At 41.6% G+C, this 25,914-nt stretch overlaps 1 protein-coding gene across 2 annotated transcripts in view; it reads left to right on the top strand.

Annotated features, from left to right (window-relative positions):
• Nucleotides 1–25,914, top strand: part of TMEM178B (transmembrane protein 178B) — a 216,017-nt gene that overhangs the window by 176,238 nt on the left and 13,865 nt on the right. For both annotated transcript variants that reach the window (XM_031061460.1, XM_005426392.3), the window contains exon 3: nt 15,510–15,647. In XM_031061460.1, the coding sequence (XP_030917320.1) occupies nt 15,510–15,647 (138 nt within the window). The remainder of the gene's footprint in view (nt 1–15,509; nt 15,648–25,914) is intronic.

Here is a 25,914-nt window from a genome sequence, read left to right as displayed (position 1 = left end):
CCTCCTTCACATATGTACCCACCAAAACTTCAAATGCTGTATCAGATCTAGGGAGACCCATTAGGAAGTGAGCAAATCAGCCAACACAGATGAACCAAGACACTCCTTAAGAGTAAGAAAATGTGCTACAAGGATTTCAGATCCCAAATCAGTTGAGTCACTCATGTGGAGGCACAAAAATGGAACCATATGCCATGTCACAAACAAAATATTTGAGAATCAATTCTGGTTTTAGCACCGCTGTCAAAGCTTGGCTTCCCAGTTTAGCTCTCTCATTCCTGCCAGGGATATTATTAGCCCTCTGCCACTGCTCAGGTGCTGCACTGATGGACAGGGCTATTGAAATAAAAAGGCTTTCTGGCTGGAAAGGCAAAGTGAATAAAACAGCGTGGTGGCAAGGCTGCAGGTGGCTTTTAAAAGTTTTTCAGCAAAATGAACAACAGTTTATTTTGGAGCAGCCAATAGAGTTTTGGCTGAATTGAGCTGCTTTGATTGTCTTAACACTTTTGAATCTTTTTTTCTTTTAAATGTAGGTGCAATTTAAAAAAAGGCTGTTTGAAATGAAAAGTCAGAAGCTTTTTTATAAGAAAATGTCCATATGAGACCTTTTGGATTTTTTATATGGAGTATATCAGCATTTTTAAGTGATACTTAACTTTCCCTTTTTTGTGACATCTCAAAAACAATAGAAAGGCAGAATCAAGCAGGTAACTGCACAGACATGTGTCACTGCTTTTGGGGTGCTCTGATGACAAGGAGATGTGAGGCTGTCCCTCAGAGAGGACAGCACCCAGTCAGGTCCACATGCAGCACCATGGCCCCTGGGCAGTGTGAGCAAATTGCCAGGGTAGTTTTCCAGTCAGCTTCCAACTTGTGTTAAAAACATCTCTGATCTACATCAGAATCACAGAGTTGGCCTTTAAGGCGAACTTATGAGGCAAGTCTTGTAATATGATGAATTTCTGACTTTGGAGTGCAGCCACCAGATCATCATCCAGTGAAAGAGACAGGACAACTGTGCCTTCTTCCAAAAAAAAAAAAAAAAGAGTCCCTGAGATGGAGACATTCCAATGCCATGCATCCTACATTGGTATTTCTAGCTCAGAAGCTTACTATGGCTCTCTTCTGGAGACTAGAAATTAAATGTGTTTTATGGAGCAGGTTTTTATCACTTATCTATCTGGTCATTTCAATATGGTTTTGAGTAATTAAACTTTATGTGGAACTCATTGGAATTGCTCTAGATTTCCACTAAGTCAAGGATCTGACTAATACAGGGATATTTCTTTTTTTCACGGTAAAACTAGAAACTGTCTCATGGCATGTTCTTCTAGCTCATTGAGTGGTTTTGTGAAACTGCTGTCAAACATGGTATTTATTAGGGTTGTGCACAAATACCTGATGTCGTGAGCACACTGCATACATACATTAATGTCACATTCCGGTGGCAAAACATTTATAACTGTCACTGCTCTCCCTGTCTCTCCTCTTGCCTGTCTCCAAACACATAATCAGCCCTGCTCCTGGCTGATTGATGAGGTGGGTGGGGGATGCTCACGTCTGTCCTCACGTTGCTGTGCATTCTGCAGACTTCAGAGACACAGGTGCACAGGGACTTCTGGTTTTGGGAGTGTTGTGTGGAGGTTCACAGGGGTCCCAGGATGAGGGAAGAGATGAGAATGTTGGCTCCATGTTTTAGAAAGCTGATTTATTATTTTATGCTATATATTATATTAAAACTATACTAAAAGAATAGAAGAAAGGATTTCATCAGAAGGCTTGAAAGGAAAAGAAAGTGGAATGGAATGATAACAAAAGCTCATGACTCTCAGAGAGTCTGAGCCAGCTGACTGTGATTGGCCATTAATTAAAAAAAAACACATGAGATCAATTACAGAGCCACCTGTCGCATTCCACAGCAGCAGATAATCATTGTTTACATTTTGTTCCTGAGGCCTCACAGCTTCTCAGGATTAAAAATCCTAAGGAAAGGTTTTTTCATAAAACGTGTCTGGGACAGTGCTGAGCATATGACAAAAACAATAATCCCCCATTCAGGATGATAGTTGAAAAATACATGGTGTGTGAAGGAACACCACCAGGGCCTGTTGGTGGTGTTGTGAGGGAATTGTTTCTTGGGCTTAGGTGATCTTAGATCATTTGCTAGAGTATATACTGGTATCCTCAGGAATTTGGGCCCTTCCATTCTGTTTGCCATGCAAATATCAGTCCCTTCAGAGACCTCAAGCCACATCTCATGGTCTCACACCACTCTGTCAGACTGAGTCAGAGTGCTGCCTGCAAGACTCTGCAGCATTAGCAGCACTCACTGTTCTCCTTAGCAAAGATCAAGGGGTGCTTTCCATGAAAAGGTAACAGCTCCTGTGAGACCACATACAGCCCCAAGATTGTTCAGTCTCCTACCCTGTCAGTCAGTGCATGGAGGCTGTTTAGACTGGACAATTTCCATTAGCATGAGGTCATTTCTCAGAAAATCTCCCACAGTTGCCCCAGTCTGGTGTGGGCTTGTGAAATTATATCAGCAGCAGGACTGCTGATATGAGCCCAAGAAAAATCTGCTGCTAACCAATGCCTCCAGTGCTGCTGCCATCAGGGAAGCCTGTGCAAGGACAGGTCTTCCTGAAAAAGCATGAATAGTAGCACGGGAAGTGAGGGAAGGAAATGAGCCCCCAAAGGGCTCTCTGGGGAGTGGGAACTGGGTGCTGGGACAGGGAGGCCCTCTGCAAAACTAAAAACAAGCTGACTTTAGGAGAAAGCTTTGGCTGAGCACCTACAGGCTGTTCTGTGTCAGTGGCATTGCTAGAACAAGCTAAGGGGTGACTCTGTCCATGCCATGTGTGGAAACCCTACCTGCTTGCAGTGCTGTGGCCAAATGACTAAGTTCCCACATTTTTTTTATTTGATAAGGCCCGGTGGTCTCATGTGCCAAGTTGGATCCTACCATCTATTTTAGGTGAAGGAATGTGTTGCCAGAATCAGTCAGAGCTATGCATACTGGCTTTGGAAGCAGCTCCATGCTGTTTCCTGAAGTCTGACAGGTAAATGGCTTCAAATCAAGCTCACTATAGTGAAATCCAACATGCTCTCTGCCACAACTGCTGGCCATTCTGCACTTCTGACCTCCATCATCCTCCCAATTCCATCAGGTGTAACCCCACACAAATGTCATGCTGGGAGCAGTCACCTGTGTCCTGCAGCCACATCAAACTCCCACCTGTGCTCCAGCCTTGGCCACAGTCCCTTGCCTATCAAGTGACATTACTTGGAAAAGGTCTTAGAGTTCACATTCCCCATGAGCATGGTTAATACAGTGGACCAGCAGCTGCCCTGCAGTTATTTCTTCAAGAAAAAAATGCTTTAGGGAAAATGTTTTGAAAAGAGTCTATCTGACATTTTCATCAGGCTTGCTGTCCTCAGCCTGTGCAAAGACAGCTTTCTGAAGTTGTGCTTTCAGTGTCAGCCCACCTCCACCAGCTGGCCAGTGGATCCCACTGCTCTTGCTTCAGGAGTATTTTAAGGTTTTTTAGAGCCCCTTTGGGCTCCACATTTGGCTCTGTGCTTCTGAATATGGAAAGAACATGCTCCATTTCCTCTCAGTTGCAAGCTGCAGTATGCTTGTCTTGATCCTTGTGATGCCTCTCTGACTGGTGTTCCAAGAAGACCCAGATTGTCCTAAAGAAAATTCAATAAACTATTATCTTTTAGTGGTAATTTTGCATCTCTGGCTAGCCACGTACATCAGCTATACCATTACAACACATGGCTATTTACACACACCAATAGAGCAAACACACCTTCACATTTTCCACCAAGGGCATCAGTGCACCATCATAAAAGCCACAGTCCTCCAATTTCAGGAGAAAAGTTATTTCAGTGTTGCTGAAATGGGAATCAGAAGGAAGTGGACTGATTACAGCACCACTTCACTTCCTATCAGTAACTGCCTGGCAGCAGAAACAAACTGGACCTGTTCAGCTGAAAGATTGGGTCTCCTAACTGAGGGTTAATTAACCAGCTGAACAAACCGCTAAGTGCAACATTCTTCTTTCCTTCATCTTGTCACATGATGATTGGACCTTTTTCTGGAAGTTATTTTTTTTAGCCAAATATTATGAGATTTGATATATGTCATTTGAAGAAGATGGGTTGTGGTACAGGTACCAAGTATCTGACTCAATCTGTGAACTGTCAGTGATTTGTGCAGCGATACTTTGAAAAGTAACTGCCAAGACACCCCACAAAACAGTGTTAGGAAATAGTTGTTTCCCTGCAGCTGATCACATCAGTGGAAATATGGAAGATTCCTTGTTAGAGCAGCTGCTGAGTCCTGTGATATCTGATGTTAACCAGATAGTTTGTACAGATTGAAGGCTGTGTCCCATTTCCCTTCTGCTAGGAAAGACTTCTAAATTTGCCATGTGAGAAGAATTTATTGGGAGGTATCTCAAGCTAGACTGGGCTTAATAGGTGCCTAAGGCTTTTTTTCCAAGCACATATTTGCTGGGGTACTCCAGCTGTGGATGTGCTTTTCCTTTTTGCTGTGTGTAACATCTGTGCAGTGGGCTTTTGTTTGGCTCTTTGGTGGTTTTCTTCTCCTTCCCTCAAGCTGCTTTGGCTGCTTACCCAGCTTTTTTACCAAATTGCAAATTTATTTTCCTTCTGCTTTTGGCAGGCCCATATGTGGAACTGTCAAAATGTCACTGGCATCAGCTGTGAAAGGTTAGTGCCACATTATAGTCAGTGAGCTTATTAACACAGAAATGATTGGGTTTTAGAGAGGGGCAGGGAAAGACAAATGGGAACCCCTTTTCAAGGCACCTGCTTTTTCTACTAAACATTTCTTCTTGTCACATATATATTTTCAGAAAGTGGTTGCCATCTGCATAGGAGAAAAATCTGGAGACCCATAAGAATAAGGCTGGTTTTTGTTTGATTCCAGCTGGGTGGGAGAGGGAGATGGAGAGTCAATGGGAGCAAGTTGGACAAATTCATTTGAATATTGAGTGTCAACAGGTGTTTATTTTCACCAATCCAGTGACTAGAGACAAGATAATGCTGCAAAAATTTGGTCTGATGAAAACCCTGTGTCAAAGTGGGAAATTGTGGATTCTTTGTTCCATGATACCAGCTTGGCCCCATAAGAGTCATGATTTCCGGTTGCTCTCCCCAGGTTTATAGATGCCTTTATTTAGGTGAGAGTGACTGTTTTGCTTATTTACAACTTTGTGCTTTTTTTGGATTTAATCAGAATGAGTTCCAAACCACCATTGAAAAAATTCCCATACTGCAGTTTTTATCTGTCCAAGGCCTTTTTAGGGCTTCTGGGGCTACCACTGCAGAGAACCTAGCTGGCACTCTTTAATGTATTAAACTTCAAAATGACCTGCTGAGGTGAGATTTTTCCAGTTTGAGAACTGAGACACAAAAAGCCTGACTTCCTGTGGTTTTTGAGGAGGTATGTGTCCCTGTTTCCTAGATGATGTCCTGAAGCCAGAGAGGTGTCTAACAAACCTGCAGAAAGTTTGATTCTGCAGCTGGGAATAGGGACCTGGTGACCTCCCCAGTGGGATGGGCATTGTGGTGGGAGTTGGAGCCCTGTGGTCATGGGTGCCATGTCTCCAGGACCAGGCAGGACAGACCTCTCTTGCCCTGACCTTGGCAGCAGGCTGGACTGCCTCCTGCAGGCCCCAGCAGCTCTCCTGGAGAAAAATCTGAGCTCAGAATCAGGGGTTTGGTCAATCAAGCAACCATCCCCCACCTCTTCCTTGTGCCAAGCAGAATTTTAATGTACTTCCAATTTCTCTTTTTAGCACACACAAAGAAAAAAGAAAAAAATTAATAATCATCTATAAGAGAAGTTCTTTTCAGGCAAATGGCAAAGCATTCAATGCTGATATATATTTTTCTCCACATTTAAATGGTATCTATTTAAATGCAGATTTTCTGGTTTCATATGTGGAGCTTGGAAGAAACGCCTTTCAATTTAAATGTTAATAGAAGAGTAAACTTCAAAATCAAAATTTCTCCATAAGGGACAGTGTTTTTTCACAGCTCTGTCTTCCTCTACTTCTTCCCTCTTTCTCTTCCATCCTCCTTCCTTTCTTCCTACACCTCAGCCCAGCCTCACTTGCATTAAATAGTCTTTTTAAAAACAAGAATACATCTTTCAGAGTTCCTGAATGAAAATGTTTAATGCTGGGTTCTGAAATGCTGGGAAATGAGTGTGTTTGAGCAGAGGGCTGGGGCACTGATAAAGCAGAGATACTATCCCTCCACCTCCAGCCTTGTTCATGCTGGCCATTTATTAAGCGTGCTGCTCCAAATGCTTTGTGCTGGGATTATGCTCAGGCTTGTGCACTGGTTGGGGCAGGGGATGAAAAGAAAGGAAAACCTTTTAGCATAATATTTTAGTTGCTCCTGATTGTGAGCAAAGCTTTGGTGCTGGGACAGGCAGCAGAGGAGGGAAGTGCAATGCAGAGGGAAATAGATAAAACAAAGGTGCTGTTACCAAGTCTCTCTCTGCTCCATTGCTGCACATCTCCATTTATCTTTGGGAGAAGCTTAGGGTAAATCTGCTTTTTACAAAAAGCACTTAACACTGTCTGATACTGGAGTTCTACATACAATTCTGGTTTTTGCTTCTTGTCACACTCCATTTCTCATTTTTAAAGTTTTCTTTAATTTTTCTCATCACTCTTCAAATATCCATCTATTTTTGTTCACTCTTCTCTCCTCACTGAAAGAAAAGAAGTGGTTCTGGTTTTTCTTCTGCTTCTTTCTGGCCCTGATGAACCTTATCCACCTTTGCAAGAAGTAGTTCAAGAGATAATAACTGAAGATTAAATCTTAATAAAATTCCATGTGATTAGTGGATATGTTGATACTCTGATGATGACCAGCATATAAAAAGCAGACTTTAACAGGGCAGAGTCTGCTCACAGATAAGGGCAATTCTGCAAACTAAATAATAAAGTAACTAATATATAGAATAGGGCTTTCTTTGTCCAGATTATTTTCATACAAATGTTACTGTACCTCATTATTATCTGAATACCATATGTCTGAATACCTATGAAGAAAAAGTAGTAAACTGGCTTCCATGGCCCCCCTGGGAGACAGGAGAAAATCTGATTTTCAGAGGGCCCAACCCTCCGCCGGATTTCAGGGAAAGCAGAGCTCACAGGGCTCTTCACTGATGCTCAGTTCCTTGCCCTCAAGGCATCTCTAGGTGCCTGTGACAGCCTGGCAGCAGAGCTATGGGGTGAAGCTGGCCCTGGTGCCCTGCTCTGCATTGCCTCCTGTGCACTGTGCCTTGTGGAGGCATACATGGAGAATTCAGTGTCAGAGCAGCACTTCTCACCAGCACTGAGAGCACTTTACAGTGAAGGGAGTCACCTTTGCCCTGAACCCAGAGCCCGTCACAGATTTCTTCCAGACCATTGGAGAACGCAGGGCAATTTCCATTTAGAAATGGGCTTTCCACCTGGCCTCTCCCACCACCCCCAGGGGTGGAGGGGCTGGGACCAGGGAGACAGCACCTCACATTCTCCAGGAGGGATCCCTCTGGTCAGGCTAATGTGATGCTGAGGGGCTGTGCTGTCCTTCCTCACCACCAAGATCATATTGTGCTGTGCTGGCTCCAGGTAGAAGTCACTTCCAGTAAGAGATGACCAGCATAAAACAGTGTGTGTTACCTGAGTTTTTCAAAAGTACAGGATGGAAGAAAAATGAAAAAGGCACAGCTTTGATGTCATAAAGTCCCAAAGTCCTCACTGAAATTGTGCAGAAGCCTACTTCAAATGCCTCAGATTTTTCAACACCTGCATAATCCATGGAAGCTGTGTAATGAAAAGCCTCTTAGCTTGGTCACAATTGAGAAATGTTTGCTTTGTGTGGCCTCAGCTAGCAGGACCAAGAAGGATTAAAGTTATGAATATGAAGAAGAGTGGCCAAAATTGCAGGTGCCTCAGACTTCCCTGTTTCTGTGGAGAGAGGGAAAAGAGGGATGAAAGGGTTAACTGGGCAAATTGCAAGTGTACTCTGCTGGGACCAAAGCTTGGAAATATTCCTAGATGATCATATATTGCAGAGCTGAAATCATGGATAGTAAATCTGGAGAGAGAGAAAGACTTGCTAAGATCAGCTCCTGAACATTGCTGGAGGAATGTAAATGATCAGCTTCAGGTGCTTTCTGATAAAATCTCACCAGAACCAGAGGAGGACAGGGAATGGTGTGGACTAGGGAAGGTAGAATGGGGCATGACAGAGTAAAGTTGAGTGGAACGATGCTTTGGCATAGGCTCAGCTACTCTGGCCCACTAGACCAGGGGTTGTAAGGGCAAAGATTTTCTTCCTATCCTGCTGTCACTCAGGGCTGAGTTGCAACACAAATGCCAAAAATACCCTTTTTCTTCTCTGGCCAAAGTTTCATTGTGAGGCTAAGGGAAAGTAGGATTGGAGCCAAAGGCTGAACCATTCTATAGGATGGTATTCACAGCCATCCTTCTCCCAGAACATGTCTTGCATCTTCTATGGTGGAACTGCTTCAGATGTGTAAATTCCTGCTACAAATGTCCCCTTTGTGCATTGAACTCTCTGATATCCATATCATAAAGTCTCTTGAAGACAAATTGATCTTTTCACCCTCATGAGACACTTTTCTGTGCTGAACTTAAACAAGCCTTCCTTCCTTCCTTCCTTCCTTCCTTCCTTCCTTCCTTCCTTCCTTCCTTCCTTCCTTCCTTCCTTCCTTCCTTCCTTCCTTCCTTCCTCTGCCTGCCTGCCTTCCCCCTTCCCTCCCTTACTGTCTGGGGGTTTTCTTTGGCCTCTTCTCTGCTCCACATTGAGGAAGAGGCAAGAATAAAATCAGAACTTGTTATTTGAGCTGCAGATAGTGCCTTAGGTCACTGCAGAATTTCTTAGGTCCCTGTATTTTTCCCTAAACAGAGGAGGAATTTCTTTCAGGCAGTAACACCAGTATGTGACCTGGTCTGGGAGTTCCCCTTTCCTCTGGTGTTTTATGACAGTTCACCAGAGATAAGAAATTGCAGTGTCATGTGGGGTTTGCTATTTGCCAGCATAAACCTCTGAAGGTGTCAGCCTTTATAGAAGACATGACTTCATCTCTCCCTTGATAAGCTATTCACCTGGCTCTGAAATTGTGGGATTTCTGATGAAGGAAGGCAGACTGAAGTGCCAGCAGTGCATAGCTGGCACCTTCCTTTTGTGATTGTTTCTGTTTTAAATAACTGTAAGAACACTTAAGAACTCTGATGGAGGCAATCCATATAGATGGCCTGTTCTGACAAGAATAAATCAATTTCATGATGTCCACTCTCCATACACCTCATCCTCAGGGATGTGTTAAGTAGCACAGACCACAGCCAGCTCGCAAAGCTTCCCATCAGCTTTTCCATGTAGGTGGGTCCAGACATTGCTGGCAATCAAACAACTTATCACACAAATAACAATCTCTAGTCAACAGAAGGTGTTGGGATTTTGTTATTTAATGTGTATTATAAAGGCCATTTATAACCTCTTGAGATATGAAGGCTCACTTCATCCTTGACAGAGCCGCTTTCCCTGTTTGTGAGGGTCTTCTCCTGTTCTTTCTCTCAGCTTTGACAGAGTTGTGTTTCAGTGTATGTTTGTGATGTGCATATTTCTGAGTCTCTCTGGTGCAGATACTTACATGTAAATGTAATCTACTGTTACTTTGGTTGAAGTGGGTTGTACTCATTGAGATTGCATTAGAGTAATCTTTAAACTGAGGACTGGGTTTACCACATGATTCAGTGAAAGGCACTCAGAGATTTTAACAGTCTCAGGTAGACTAATACATATTTCTTTTCTTATCTCTTCATACCTGAAGTGCGAAGAAAAGATTAAAACCCTCACCCTCTATTTGCCAACTTCATCCAAAATACAGTTTTAAGCTCTGCAGAGAGAACAGTGAGAGCCAGAAAATGCCACTCAAAATCACCTGCATTAACACTCCCTGGTTCATTGTACCTGGGAGCTGTCGGGCTGGCATTCAATAAAAGACATGTCTGTCCAATTCTATCTTGCCCCTGCTGAAGTTTCAGGGTGAGATAAGAGAAGGGATTATGTTGGAGAAAGATACCTCTGTGCTGCTGATTCCTTATAAGAGAAGTCATTTAAACAAAGCTCAGTGAAATCTGGTAAATTGTGCTCTAGGGCTGTGTGCAGTTCTTGAACAATTTCCAATACATATGTTTGGAAAAGGAAGAAAAAGGAGCGATTTTGACTCTTTTCAAGCACAAATGCTCTCGATCCCTGGTAAAGACAAATCAGAGGGAATTTAGTACAGGAGGGTATAGATCACAGTGACCTGCAATGATAGATTATGCTAAAGAATTACACTATCCAAGTCTATTTCTTTGTGACATTACTATATTCTGACATCTGTTCCTAGATGGGCACAGAAATGCATTTGTGATTTCCTTTTAGATTTCCCATTTTTTAGAACACCTCAGGAAAGAACTGTGATATACCCAGAATGCCTTCTAAGCTATTCTAGATATTCTTGATATAGACTTTGGGGTGCTTAGTCCCTGCAGACCTTTCTCTAATGGGAGAATGAAGGAGGACATGCAGGATGAACTATCTGAAATACTGTTTGCAGCAATATTGCACTTTCTGAGGGTCTGACAACGAACACTGTAGTTTGAATTTCTAACAAACACTTGAGAACAAGCAGTTCTGAAAGGAAAAGCTGTGCTGTGTTGTTCAAGGTCTGTCCAGAAATCCTGCTAATACAGATTTAATTATACACTTTCCACAAACTTTTCATGTAGCTGGGGGCATGTTGAGTATTCTTGACTTGGTTTCCCCATCTTTCAGAAGAGTCTCATACAGTCCTTCCTGTATGTGTTGTGAGGAAAGCAGTCTCTAGCTTTTAGGAGATATTATTAAATTCTGTGGAAAGGAAGATAGATATCAACAGGAAGACTGAGCCCTTGCTTTAGAAAGATGACTTGCAATTTCAAGGAAGAGAATGGAACTTCAAAAGTCAAAAAGGTATATTGAAATTTTTAAAAAGCAAAGCTGAATCAGAACATGTTATGTTTGCAGCTGCTGGGGTGTGAAACTTCTTCCACGATGTGGTAACCAGCATGAATTACCTTATTGCTCATAACAAATACAGATGGACAGATATCAGGGTGAAAGGAAGGGCAGGGGCATTTGCAAACAGACAGAGAGAACCTTCCATCACATGCTGCTTGGAAATAAATGGCTCTTAATCAGTTTTTCTGCCTTTCTTTATCTTCAGGAAACCTATAGAGTTAATATTCCCAGCAGAAAACAAAAATGCTTTAAAGAAATGCATGTTGGTTTATGAGAATCTGTCTGTATTTTAAGGACATTGTCTAAAATGCTAATGTGTCTCTTTTCATCATGATTCACAAACCTTGTGACTTTCAAATTTATCATTTCAGCTTCCATCATGGGACTTGGATTACTCCATTCTTTGTCCCTTCTCCAGTGTTATCAATCAAGAAGTTTGTTGTTCCCAACCTACATGAAAATGATACCTGTATTCCTTGCTTGATGATCCACATTGCTTTTGAGTCAGGATTGAGTTCCCTGCCTTTTACATGCAGCAGCACCTGTAGCAGTACTAGATATGAAAAGTCTCCCAAAGAGAAGATAATTCACGCATAGCTTTTAGTCAACAGTAAAAAGAAAAAGGGACGAAGAAGGTGTTTTTAAAAAATTTGTGGAAAGAGAATATTGTGTTTTCACCCCCAAGTGATGTTGGTATCTATGTCCATTTAGTAAATCATTGAAACTAGCAGTTATATAGGCCAAGCATTAAAAATTCACTTCTGTATTTTAGCTTATGGAATAAACAATGCAATACATTCCTTACTTTCACCTTGTAGCTACATTTCTAAAGGTTTGGTTTGCTAGATGGTGAAAGGGAATTCAGTGTCCCTACAATCTGTGCATTTTGCTACAGTGTGAGGACTTGGGATGGGTACCCAGGAGAGAATCAGCTGCAGACCAGCTAAGCAGTGCTCATGAATGCACTGAGATAAGTTTGTTTGCTGTTGCAGCTCCCATTTGGCTGTAGAAGATTCAACAATGTATTTTGCTGGCATAGTCACTCCTTCAGTTGATTGGTGTTTTCATGCCATGACCCTGAGATCCTATTACTCAGAGAGGTTTTCAAAAAGAGAAAGAATGTAGAGAACTATTAATTTCATAGTCTAAAAATAAATAAAAGCAATTTCAGAAAAATAAACCAAACCCAGAGTGTGCTCAAACGTCATAAAGTGGTGTTACATGACAGCATGACCCCTTTTACCTTTGCAGGATGCATTCAGGAAGGGTTTTATCAGTGCCAATCAAACTCAGACAAAACCCCATCAATTTGTACTGATGAGCTATTGTTTATTTATATGTCATCCCTCCATCCTAAATTAGCAGAACAAATTTAGATATTGCCTCGAGTACACAATGCAAATCTTTGCTTTTCTTCTGTCCTTTCCATGTCAAGCACCACACCAACAAACAGTAATCATAAACAACCCCATTAATAGGGATTGAGTCTGGGGAATATAGGCTCCTATTCCTCTAAATAGCCTGAGGATGATAATTCATTGACATCCATTAAGTATTTTTCCACAAAAGAATCACTTTGAGTAGACTTGATCCCAGCACTGACCTCAGCTTCATGTGGGCACTGACAGGTGAGGAGTGCCAGGTGGATGCTGTTGGACAAGTGCAGGCTGTTATTGAAACCAACTTTAGAACCCTCTTTCCCAGCACTGCCCTTTCCAAGGGCTCCCCTCAAGACATGTTATGGCAGGACAAAAGCCAAATAGTTTTAAATAGAAAAGAAAGTTTATTTGTTTCGGATAATCCCTAGTGGATAGACTTGTGAGGAGCAGATTTGCAACTGGCCTAAGCAGTGGCAGTCTTAAACTAAGCTCACTGAACTTGTGAGAACTAAGAGTTCACAGAGAAGTTCTATTTGGATTTTGCTGTGTTAGAAAGGGAATTTCAGACTCAATCAGCAAAAGAGGTTGAGGGAAACAAATGTCAAAATTTGACCTAGAAATCTTGGTCCTGCTCCTTTAAGTCTTCTGTTTAATGGCAAAATTCATAGAGATTTTAGCAGGATAAACACCATTCCTGAGTCTGGCACACATGTTGATGTGATCCACTTGTGATCCACTCTGGAGCCTTTGAAAACTGGGTCCATCAGCCAGTTTTCTCCATTGGGGTAGATCTGAGGGGTTCTGGACATCCTGCAGCTGAATAAAGCTATTTCAGCTGAGCTCATTAGAGGCAGGTTGTTTCCATTTGGACAGGCAAATGGTGTTACTTGGAGTCAGCACTCACAAGTCAAATTGCAAGGGGTTTGTAGGGCTGACACAAAGAGCTGTGCAGCACCTTGGAGAGATGTGCTGTGCTGTTATGGAAGATGATACAGGAAACAGTAAAGACTTTATGTTTTCATTTTCAATTTGAGCCCAGGGCCTCATGGACTGAAAAAGTAGGAAGACGCTTGGCCATCAAAACTGCTTACTGACACTTACTGCTTGTTTTAGAAAGCACTCTGAGAAATCCCCAAGGAACAGAGACACTGCCTGGGGGAAGTACAAGTTTCTGCAGGAAATATTTTTTTTCTTATACTGGAGCTCCTTGAACATACTCAAATGTGGTGGGACAGTCACAAAACCTAAGACAAAAGTACTTTTAAGATGTGTATCTTGTTAAAAGAGCCTGGTTACTGGTGAGCTGAAGACCTGGTTATGTTTTCAGAGAGACTCCCTGGAAAATCAGTGATAATCTACAGGAAGGAGTTACAGCTTCAAGGGAGAGGTTGTGTTCTGCAACTTGATCTTGCATACAAAGTGCTATAATGAACATGGACCTGAGTAAACTGCCTTCAAGTCATTCTGTCCTAGCATACTGATAGACTTTGTGGACACTTAGCATTTTGGAAATGAAGTTTTATAAACCTCTGATTATGGTAATGGTAATTTATCTCTTCACAGAATTCATTGAATCTGTGTTGTGGGTATTGCTGGTCTTTTTATCTACTGTTGGAAAAGCATAAAAAATAACAGAAACTGAGACATAGTCAAAGGCCAGCCAAAGAGAAAAGCTGCCATAGAGACTGGTGGATGATTCACACTTTTCAAATCTTCCTTCTCTGTCATAAGCATTCTGTTTCTTGAGGGGGAAAAAAGTAAAATCATTGCTGTGCAAAAAAAAAAAAGTTTCAAGAAGGAAACAAATGTTTAGAGTTGACTTGGCTGGAATTTTCTTTGCTCATATACTCTTGACATATCAGTGCTTAAACTCTTTATGTGTGCATGAATGGGGGACAGGGAATAATCAAATGTTAGAGAAGATGCCCCCATCTGTTTCATTATCTGAGGGTGTGAAGATGCTCTTTAGCTCACATAGTCCTTGCTCTTTCAGTTGCCACGTGGTCTCACTGCCCAGATTTCACATCCAAACCAACTGTGAAGAATTTTTTTCCCCAGCACATGCAGGAAGAGGGCTCCCAGCAGTCCCATAGTCCCATCCTTTTTGCACAAGGCAAATATGCAACATAGCCAGGTCTTTATTTAAGTATTCCTTTCATTAAGACTTGGGGGCCCTTTTCCTTTATTTATGAAATAAACGCAGGTCAGCCTCTGTCACCCACATCAGATGTACTCAGTCCCCACTTGAAGAGCAAAAATGTTTTTCTCCAGTGCCCTGGCCTCCTCCTACTCTTAGTGCTCCCTGGAGCAGTCAAAAACATCCTCACCAAAAATCATCTGGCAAGGTCACCATCTGGGTACAGGAGAGGACAATGATGTGTCCTCTGTCCCAGCTGTGTGTCTGGAGTGCATTTAATGATGTCTGACACCAGAGTATCTGTGTGCCTTGCTGCTCTGGAGGAACCACCCCTGGATGCCATGGCCCAACTTACATGTGGGGAGCTGTGGCCCAGAGGGGCTCAGTGACACACAGGGTGACAGCTGAGGTGCATACTCTGTCATGTCTGTGCTGGTGCAAAGCATAAAAACTGCTTTGCTGATCAGTTGGAGCAGGGACATCCTTTGGATACTGGGGAGTAATGGACAGAGATGAGAAGGCAAGATGTAAACAGATGTTGTGCTAGTGCCCAGACACTGGAGTTATTAGGCACTGCATTGCACTGAGGCCATTTTACAACTTCTAGCTCCTGAGCAAGCTGTCACAAGTCACTTGAGTGCATCTGCACTGAGCTTCATTGTGTGCTAAAACAGTCAGCTGCTCTCTCTCCCCAGCCCAAGCTAGTGACTTAATTTATGGTTTGTCCTTGCTCTGAATCACCCTTACTTAAATCATCCCATACCAACACACACTGAAGTCCTCACAGATCAGTAGCATTTTGGATTACGACTGTTATGACCCCCTGATGATGCTGATTTATCACTGTTCCCACTCATGTTGTTTTTGTGTCTTCCCCACTGCAGATCTGCGCAGGATGACCGCTGGTTTCATGGGCATGGCCGTGGCCATCATCCTCTTTGGGTGGATTATCGGTGTCCTGGGGTGCTGTTGGGATCGAGGCCTTATGCAGTATGTGGCAGGGCTTCTCTTCCTCATGGGAGGTAAGGATGGTGCTGTTTGAAGAAATGCATTTTTCTTGTTGTTTTCATGTTCCTTCTTTCCACGTCCCTCCTTTTCTAAGTCACTGAAAATATGTTTTCAGAGTTGTTTTGCCTGATCTGGACTTGGTTTCATTCTGAGCTCCTTCTGGTGCATATCAAAGATCACACAGTCATATTTACATTTAACTTCCATCACAAAACTTGTCTGGAGTGTCTGTAACTGATGGTAGTACAAAGGGTAATCTGAGTTTTTTAGTGCAGTACTCTCCTGTTGGATGTTACACTGTCACTTAGTAAGCTCAGTAGTAAAAATCCAAGGATGATGAAGATGTTATTCCCACCACTATCCAATTCCACATTGGGACACTTTGACACCTAGAACCTGTGCTGAGAGTTATAATCTATATTTATTACTCATCAGGTGTTCTTGAGTCAAATGTAACGTTTCGTTTATATCTCTCTTTATTTGCTATACCTATGAAGAGCATTCTCTGTTTTCCTTTTCCCACTCTACATAGACTTCTTTGTAGACTTCTCTCTGTAAGAACAATTATCAATCTAGCAGCCTTTTCTCCCACCTGTTCCTATTTGTGCTTGCCTTTCTCAAATATGGGTAAGGACCATTCTCTAACAAGGTCTAATCAATGCCTTGTGTAAGTGGTGTGATGGTTTCCTTCCCCTGCTGGTGATTCCTTGCCTGAAGTATTTTGTGGTTTTATTTGCTTTTTTCATGCTGCATCACATTGGAGACCCACAGTCATCCTGCAGCTGGGTGAGACATGCAGACCTTTCTCCACCTTTGTACTTTCCTACTGATGCTTTCCCAATTTACACCAGAGGTTTGGTTTATTAATCCCCAGGTCCATGCCCTGACACATTGTGCTTTTGAACTTCTTCCCATTCCTACTACAACAGCCCTCAAGGTCATCCAACATTTCCCATGTAATGTACCAGCCTTCCTTACTACAGATGCCATCCCAATTTCTGTTAGCAGCAAATTTCAAGACACAGTTACTTGAAATGAAGGGTGTGAAAGTCAAGTCCCAAACACAGCTCTGGGTGAATGCCTCAAAGTGAACACCACTACTTCTGTTCTCTCTTCTTTTCTCTGCTGCTGCTTTTTGTTTAGCTGGGTTTTTGCCCTCCAGGCAGATCATCACTTCTGTGCATTTTATCATCTGTTTATCTGTACTGTGGTGTGACACAGATCAGTGTGTGACATAGAGGAGAGATTCTGTAGTCCCAGAAGAGGAGTTAAGTGCTGGAGTAACAAGTATTTATGTTCTAGTGGTGTTATGCTGGTGATATTAGACATCAGCTCTCTCTGTGCCCACAAACACATTTGAAATCTGCCAGCACACACTGGTCTTCATGGGGATGTCTGTAAATGGTTTGTTGTGGGTGTCAAAACATTATAGGTGATGGCTTGCCAGATGAGCTTGGTGTTTCTTATTTATTTAAAAGCCTAGTTTGTGCAGGGGCCATTTTGCTCTAATCTGCTCAGACATCTGCATGGTATTTAACTTACTACAGCCCAACCTGCTTAGATATCTGCATGGTATTTAACTTACTACAGCCCAACATTTAGATTAAAGCATTAAGAATATACTAAATAAGTACAGAAAATTTACATTTATTAGAAACTAGCTATGTCTTGTTTGCTATTCGGAAATTATTATTATGATATATGGGTTGGTTTCCAGTGTAGCTGCAGAGATTACCTGTTATTTTTGAGAGATTTGAAAGATGACTCATAAAGTTTCCAGGTGAAAAGAGATTCAGTTTTAACCATATGTAGTGGAATGGGTCACTCACAGCTAACAAAGCCATCATTTGGGATGCTCAAATAGCACATATTTCAGTGGACATGGAGCCAAGGACACTAAACTGGGAGCAGCCTCAGCCATCCCCATGGAACAAGCTGCTCCTTCTCAGAGAGCAGTGGCTCTGCAAAGCTCTCTGGAATCGTGGGTGCTGAGACCATCCAGCTGCACAGGAGCTGTCAGTGCAATGCAGCTGCTAAATGTGTTATTTTTTATGGAATATGCAATGAGATCATGACGTGGGGTTATCTCTGGGCTAAGCAAAACTATTTCTGGACATCCTAATCAGGTGTCAATGCTAAAGGAGGATGTGGAAAGAATAGGAGAGGCTTGCAGAAGAGCTACAAAAATGTGGTTTGGAAAACAAGAAAAAGACAGCATGCCACAAAAAGCCAATTGCTTGAAACTGTTTACCAGAAGGTTTATAATTGACTTGAACACAGAGTGGAAGTACCTATGCAGTGGGAAGCCATCTGATAGTAGCATGCTCTTTGCATAGACAAAATAATAACCAGATCCAGCAGTTGGAACACAACACTAATTTAAATGAGAGGCACCAGATTATTTTATCTGCCAAATTCTGTCAAGATGTGTAATATTATAAATAAAGATGTGCTGGGAGGAGATCAAACTTATTTTCTGCTTCAGTGCAGATGCGTGGATCAGTATTACCCAAAGGTTACCCTCTTTCTTGTTTTGCACAAGTCAATAGCAACTGCTAAACTGATTTTTTTAACAGCAAGTGGGCATAAAGTAACATCTACAAACTGAAACAGTCAGTTAATAAAATACACAACTAGAGCCATCTAATCTAAAAGTCAGTAGCTATCAATGTTTTCAGACTGTGTCATGTGTTACACAGTCATTCCTTTACAGCCAATGAGTCTTTGAATTTAAACTTTTTTATTGCTGGACAGTGTTGAATACAAAACCATTGCTTCTGTCATGCCGTAAGTGCTGCCAACATATTACTGTGCTGTTTCTTAAAATGCATGGGGACAGAGTGCCTCTTAGTTTTGCCTTTTTCTCTGGTCCAATAATTGGAAAACTGCTTTGGAAGGTTTCTGCCATCTGACCTCATTGCAGCTGAGAGGAGACTGTGCTCAATTGGTAGCCATAGAATCAGACTGAAATCTAACCTTCCCTTCCATTTTCAACACCACTTGTCTTGGCTAGATTTGTAGCATTTGTTCTGGTTTTATTTCTAGACAAATAGCTCTTTTTCAATGCTTAAACATTGCCAGCTTAACATATCTATGGGGTCTGTCCCTTATTGCCCATAATTCTTTGAACAGGAAATCTCAACAGAGCACTGAGAAGCGTGCTATAATAATCTAATAAGAGCAGACATGGTTTGCTTGGACCTCTGGTTCTTTATTATATTTACCAAACAGTCCTCTTGCTAACCCATGTGGCAGTGCCTCATAAGGACTTGCTTTACTTTGCTTGATCTAATTTCTCAAGCAAATTGCTGAAACAAGTCGTTTACGAAATGCAGGCCATTATTTGGTTTTTAGCTCATCCGGAATCCAGGTCAAGTAAACTATGGTTTAGAGTCTGTTTTACACTGCTATTCTGCATGTTTTATAACAAGCTAAAAATTATTAATAATTCATCTTTTCTGTTTAGTCCAAATGTATCTGTATCAGCAGCAATCACAGATCCCTTATGGCTTCCACAGTTCTTTTCCATAATTTTTGGTATTTATTGTAAAATTTATACTTGGATTCCTTCTCTTGAACAGCAGTATTTGCCTGACCACAGCAGGATTTTTTTTTCAGTCCCTCATCTTCTACAGAGTCAGACAGATACTGTAAATTATGTTTAGTACTTTTTATCTCACTTGGCATGCTGGTACTGTTGCACAGCCTCCTATTTCACTGTTGTTACATTCCAGCATTGTCAGTATCATTTTACCCTGCAAGGTGGGAGATTTTCCCTTTTTGATAGTTTCTTCATATGGAATTGTGCCATTAAATTTCACTGTGATTAGTTCATTTTATTCATCTTACTTGAGACTGTTTAATTCTATTACAGAAGTGGGTCACACTCAAATTATACATGACTGCAAGCACATCCTCTTGCAGGTTCTTGTGTTTTCTCTTCATGCAAATTACTGAAAATCTGTGCACCAGTAAAAGCTCCAACCAGTAATTTTGTAATTTTACAATAATTTCTGGAACTTTAGGAGCATCTGTAACACTACTTCCAAATGTTAGTCCTGTGGCAAACGTGATGCTTTCATGCTCATAAAGTACCTAGTCTAACAGGAATTCAGTTAAACATCTATCTGAGGAAATGCATGTGGGATATTTTATACATTGTGTTTTGACCAAAGCAAATTTATTTGCACCAAAACTGTGCCTTTGCATTTTCAAGTCCAGACGTGGCCACTTCATCAGTTCCCAGGAAGTGGTGATCGCATTTTCTGGCTTTGAGCAGTTCTTTTGAAAGTATTCAAATCCTTGACTAGTTTGAGTTTATTATCATGGCAAACCTGCCAGTTCTTTTGGTTGGTGTCTTCACTCCCTCGACATCTAATTTAGCCAATATTGTCAAGGTCAAATGTCAGCTTTAGTTCCAGCTTCAAAGAGCTGAGATGCTACAAATTGGCACACTGGTAACTCTACCAAGGCAAATTCCATTGTCTCCAGGAATCCCTTCTTTCAGTTCTCCATCAAGTTGTTTGTGAATATTTCCTGTATCATGATCAGCAAACAAGCTGATCCATCTAACCCTAGGTTTTTCTACCTGCTCTCCAGCAAACTCATCCACAGGATTTTCTTGTTTCAGCATCTCAGGTTTGCAGTCATGCAAGCCCAATCTCACCACATCTTCTGTTACTGTACTTGCTTTATAAATTAATCTTTTAAAGGCAATCTCTGATAGCCTGATGTTTTCCCAGCTCAGCTGATTTCAGTCAGCTGTTTTGAAATATCATATGGCTTGCATTATTTCTAATTTGAGGGCAGGGCTAACTTCTTACCTAAATACTTCAAAGCCCTTTTCCTCCTCATCAGTGCCTGCGGTGGGGAAAGTGGGGTGGCTGCCTCCTGGTGGCATGATCCAGTGTTTTGGCAGTAATTTCATCCTCCCCCTCTCTCTGTTGTCCCAGCTGGAAATACAAAATGGCACTTCCAATATCATGTTCTGGTACTTGCCTCAGCACACAATTATCCCTGGCCAAAGCTACCTCACTTGCCATTTTAAATGTATTAAAAGACTGACAAAGAATGATGTTTTATCGTCCTTATCAGAGCTCTATCCATCAGCTGCACATCCATGTATTTTCTTTTTGTAAGTCTGTAATTTGAAACTGAGAACGCATTTCAGTGAAATAGGTTAGGGGTTTTACTGCATGCCTAACAAGGCAGTCCTTCAGGGAGAGACTTCTGTGTTGTCTTATTTTGTTCCAAATTTCCTGCAAATGAATGTAATAAATCATCTCTGCACTTGTTTACTCTTTTACCTGTTTTCTTCACTCTTATCAGGTCTCTGCCAGTTTTGTCTTGTGACATACACTTTAGGATGACTTTATGGCTTTTTTCCCATTTGCTAACAATTTCCTTAGAGAAGTATGTAATTTTACTAGCCTTGCAAATATTCATTATTCTTTGCAAAGTCAAGTGGGTTTCTTGCTGTAACCTTGCTTTGAGCCAATTAGAGATTCTACCATTAATAATTCAGTCTCTAATTAGTCTATTTGGAAATTATTCCAGCTGTTAAATGCCCTCATATGTGATTTGGCTTCACCATGCAGTTTGGTAATAAAATGATCTGAAGTCTCATATAGCAGCTCATTTCTTGTCTTTGCCTAGTGATATGTTTGCCTGAGGTACTGGGCTTGGAGCTTTGCTTGGGAGTCTTAAACTTCCTTTTCTACTGGCACTGAAAAGCCTGGAAGTCACGCTGTACACATATAGTAGTAGTATGGAGTTCTTCTGGCCTGATTTTTTTGTTCTAGCATTTGCTTTCAAAAAAATCAGTAATTTCTTTCATCCTCTCCTCCCTTGTCACCAGTGGGGATCTGCCAGTCTGAGGGTTTCAAGTGCCATTTGCCAGTTCCACTTTTGCCACTGATTTGGGCTTCTTCTGACCCCCTCTAAGAGTGCTGCAAAGACATTACTCTCTGTAGCCTGTCCATACTTAGAGGACCAGGTCAAGGTTAGAAAAGCTTTAAATCTTTCCCAGAGCAGAGGTGATCACCTATTCATTCCAATGCTGGCTGCTGCAGTAAAGATAAGCAGGCAGGAAAGATGTGTGAGAGGGAATAAAAAATTAAGTTATGCAGGTGTGTTGGCATAATGTAATGTTTTATTTCAGATAGGCAAGAGAGAATTTTTTTAAAGGAATAAAGAAAAACCCACTTATGTATGTTATGAATGCATTCTTTTTTTAAATTTTAAACTAGGGAGATGCAGGGTGCGGAGGTTCAGGGACATCACACCATAACCAATATAATCCAGTGAAGCCAAATTTATTATCCCTAAAAAGACTATATTTATAATAAATCTCTACTGTCCACACATCTCTAGCTAATACAGGCTTGGTTAATCCTAGCTGTTCACGCGTCTAAATTAGAATGCTGATTGGATCATCTAATTTTTCACGCGTCTTGCTGTGGTTGTCTGGCCCATCCATGACTCACTTTTTTCTTACTTTCCCAAGCTTGCTGACAAACTTGCTGAGTCCTGATGACTCTTATTCTTGTATCTTTTTCAAGGATATATGGACCCCATTTCTGAATATGTCCATTATTCATTATTTGTGAATGTGTCCATTGTCCATTAGTACAAGCAGGCTGGATTGTGCATCGGCTGAATATGGCCATTGTCCAGCAAGAACTCCTCAATCTGCAAAAAACTCTCAACAGGGAGAAATAGCTTTTAATAAGTAATTTCCAGCCTTCTCAGAAATCCTTGCAAAATATCCCTTTCCTCAGTCCAGGCGAAAGGCAACAAAAAGGTTTATTATCCTCACAGCCAGAGGATGGACAGACCATTTAGACTGGGTCACCTTCTCATGCCCCAGCTGTGCCACGCTTCACACGGGGCTGTCGCCAGGTGCCAGCGGGGACGGAGACACACCCAGGGCTCTGTGCCAGTGCCATCAGCTGGGATGCCAATCCCACCAGAAAGTGGGGCTTCAAACCAGGGCTTGGGAGCTGCTGTTGGTGTAGCTGTGCTGCACACATCCTTATCCTCTTTCACTCCCACCTCCACAGAGAGCCTTGTCTTCCAAACCCCCCGGCTGGGCTTCCTCCGCCCGTGCTGTGCATGTGTGAAGAGATGACAACAGAGGCATCTGTGGATTTGCAGCCATGGGTTGTTACCAGCTGTTGAGTCATTTGAGTCTCAAATTTAACTCACTGTACTTTGAAAATAGTACGGAACGGTAGAAAATAAGAGTGTTTATTCTACGCAACTGTGGTCCTGCCATCTCAAAACAATCCTTCCATTGCTGAATAATTTAACAAAAATGGAACAATTTAATGTAGCAGGTGTAAGGCAATGCTCTGTGACTGACATCTCCTAGGCAGTTATGAAGTACCTTCATAGTAGCTGCCAAGAGGAAGCAAAGAGAAAGATAAACAAAGGGAGAAAGTAAGAGCCATTCTCTGGAATTCATTGGGAAATATGGTATGTCCCACAGGGCACCTAGGATTTCTATTTTTCATTAATAATCAAGGTCTCTACCCATTCTTCAGAATGCTTACTTGTGGTGACATGATCAACCACAACACTGAATATGGAAGGTATTTCCTGTGATCATATATATATTTTTCATTTATACAACATTATTCTTTGAAAGTTTAGTTTCTTGTGCTTCTTCCCAAAAAAAGGAATAGTTTTAGAAAGTTTACATCAATTATTTTTTTCCCTATGTAAAGGCAAGTATAAATGTACATGTGTGTGCACAATTGTATACAGACAGATCTTAAACAGCAGCATGTGATCTTTAGAAAAACCAAGATCTGCAGTAAGTTACTGGAATGTGAACTGTGAAGCTTGGGATAAACACAGTTTTCACAAAGGCATAATACCTTTGGCCACTTTGAAGAGTATTTATAATTCAAAACAAGTTGGAAGACTGGAAAAAAATGAGATACCAATCATGTTTTATTCCTGTGGGAGGTTCTAAATTAATGATGACTGCAGAGGAGCTTAAAAATTTGGCAAAACTCCCTACAGACCACTGTGAGGACTTATTTATGTGGATTGACCTCCAGATGGAGACACAGGCTGGTTTGTATCAAGAGATGCCATAAATGGGTTATGAAAGTGTTTTCAGACCAGGTTCAGCGCAACAAAATGATTCCCCCCTCTGCCAAGCCTCCCCCACCACACACGTGAACACTCTGGCTCCTACCTGTGCTTTTGGCTAAATTTTGCATTATGCTCTAAAGTGATTTAAGGCTTTGAGTTGGAACAAGCTTGAGTTAATGTACAGCATTAATAGGCTTTAAATGTTTAAAACACTTAAAGGCTCTTGATTGTTTAAAACCCTCAAACACATGACAAGGGTGTTGTGGAAGGCAGAAAAGGAGCTGATGAGGGTCTTTTTGGACCTGTGAGGAGAAGCAGAGCTCAGAGCACTCATGCAGGCTTTATGCCCATCAGGAAGTAATGCAACAAGGCCAAGAGCATTCATATTCAGGAAATAAGAGTCAACCTGTGTCTAAAAATGTCATTTTTAGCTCTTAAGGATTTGTCCCTCTTTATAGGGAGTAGCTGAGGAAATTGGGGTTCTTAACTGTGGAGAAGACAGGCTCAGGGGAGACTATTCCTCTTTAGAGCTACCTGACAGGAGATTGTAGCTATGAAGGGGTTGATCTCTTCTCCAAGTAACAAATCATAGAACAAGAGGAAATGGCCTCAAATTGTTCCAGGGAAGCTTCAGATTGGGTAATAGCAAAAACCTCTGCACCAAAAGTGTGTTCAAACAGGCTGCCCAGAGAAGGGGTCACCATCCCTGGAGGCATTCAAGAGCTGTGTAGATGTAGCGCTTAGGAACATGGCCTAGTGGTGGATTTGGCAGTGCTGGGTTAATAGTCAGACTTAGAGATCTTTTCCAACCTAAGCAATCCTGTGATTCCTTTAAAACATCTCTCCCTGTACAGTTTGTGGTGTCTCTCATAGACCTGGTTCAACGTCATGTTCCTTGGTCCCACTTTAGGCCAGGTTTCTGGAGTCTGAAGTGTGGCTTTTCTTTTCGTGTGTCTTTCAAAACCAGGATACTGACAGATACACATCCAGACATGTACGTGTGGATATGGGTTCACTGCACATACACATGTCCTGATATGGGGTAGAACTGGAACTGGTAGAACCAGACCAGTGAACCATTAGTGATGAGCCTTTAGCAACTGTTACCTCTTGCCTTTTGAATGCTATCTAATTTCCTATTTTCACTCAAAAAATAAATATTTAGGAAATCACTCAGGCAGACATACATTCCCTTTGCCATCATTTGAGGTTAATATATTGCCAGAATGGCCTGTTGAGCATTTCCCAGCTAGAAAAAGTTGCTCAGCAAATGGCAGGACAAGGCTTAAAAGAGCTGGGGGTCCATGTTACATTTTAACTGCTAGTACTTCTCTCTCCTCTCTGGTGCACCAGCAACACGTTTTGCATTTATTTATTTATGCTGGCACTCATTTTGAAAAGGAAATAGGAGACTCTGGAAATAGGAAAGATCACTCACTTTTGCAATACAGACATCTGTGTGTCACTGCCTATCAGCAACTGAAATACTCTTTTATAATTTCGTGTTATAATACTCCTCAAGGGGAATCATAACTCTCATTTACAGCATAAGTTCAAATGCAGAGTTATATCTTTTGTCTCATAGAATATTATTTTCACTAGATGTTATTTTTTTTCCAGTACCTCAGGAATATATCTGATTCTCTAGGTGAATACCTGGCATTGAAATGTTGAAACCTGAGGTAACATTTCCATAAGGAAACAGGGGTGGGATATAGATGTGTTTTTTGCAAGTCAATAACACAACTGTACTGCAGAGTGCAGTCATTTAGAAGTATTGTTCTGTGGGGATTTTTTTCCCCTGGAAGGAAAGGCTCAACAAGAGAATTCATTGTCAATTCCATAGCATTTGATCTCCATGGAAACATTACCAGCTGACTTCAAAGTCAACCTTCAAATGTGTTGTGGGTTGTTTTTTTTCCTGTGGCTCATTTCTGATGCTCCTAGATGTGCACTTGCAGGCTGTGGGGAAAGAAATACCAACACAATTTCATTAGCCTTGTACCTGATCATGGGAGGGCACTGGCACTTAGGAGAAGGAGAGAAAAATCTTCTTTAATGAGGTGCAGAGATCTTATAGTCTGGAGCAAAAGACAGGGCAAGTAGTTTATGCGCACCTCTAAATTCACTGTTTTTCTGTGCTAGCTCAAATCTGTCTCCCTGAACTTTATGTGCAGT

This window comes from Geospiza fortis, unplaced genomic scaffold (genome assembly GCF_000277835.1).
Source record: "Geospiza fortis unplaced genomic scaffold, GeoFor_1.0 scaffold8, whole genome shotgun sequence".
Classification (NCBI taxonomy): Eukaryota; Metazoa; Chordata; class Aves; order Passeriformes; family Thraupidae; genus Geospiza; species Geospiza fortis.
This window is presented reverse-complemented; position numbering and strand designations above follow the sequence as displayed.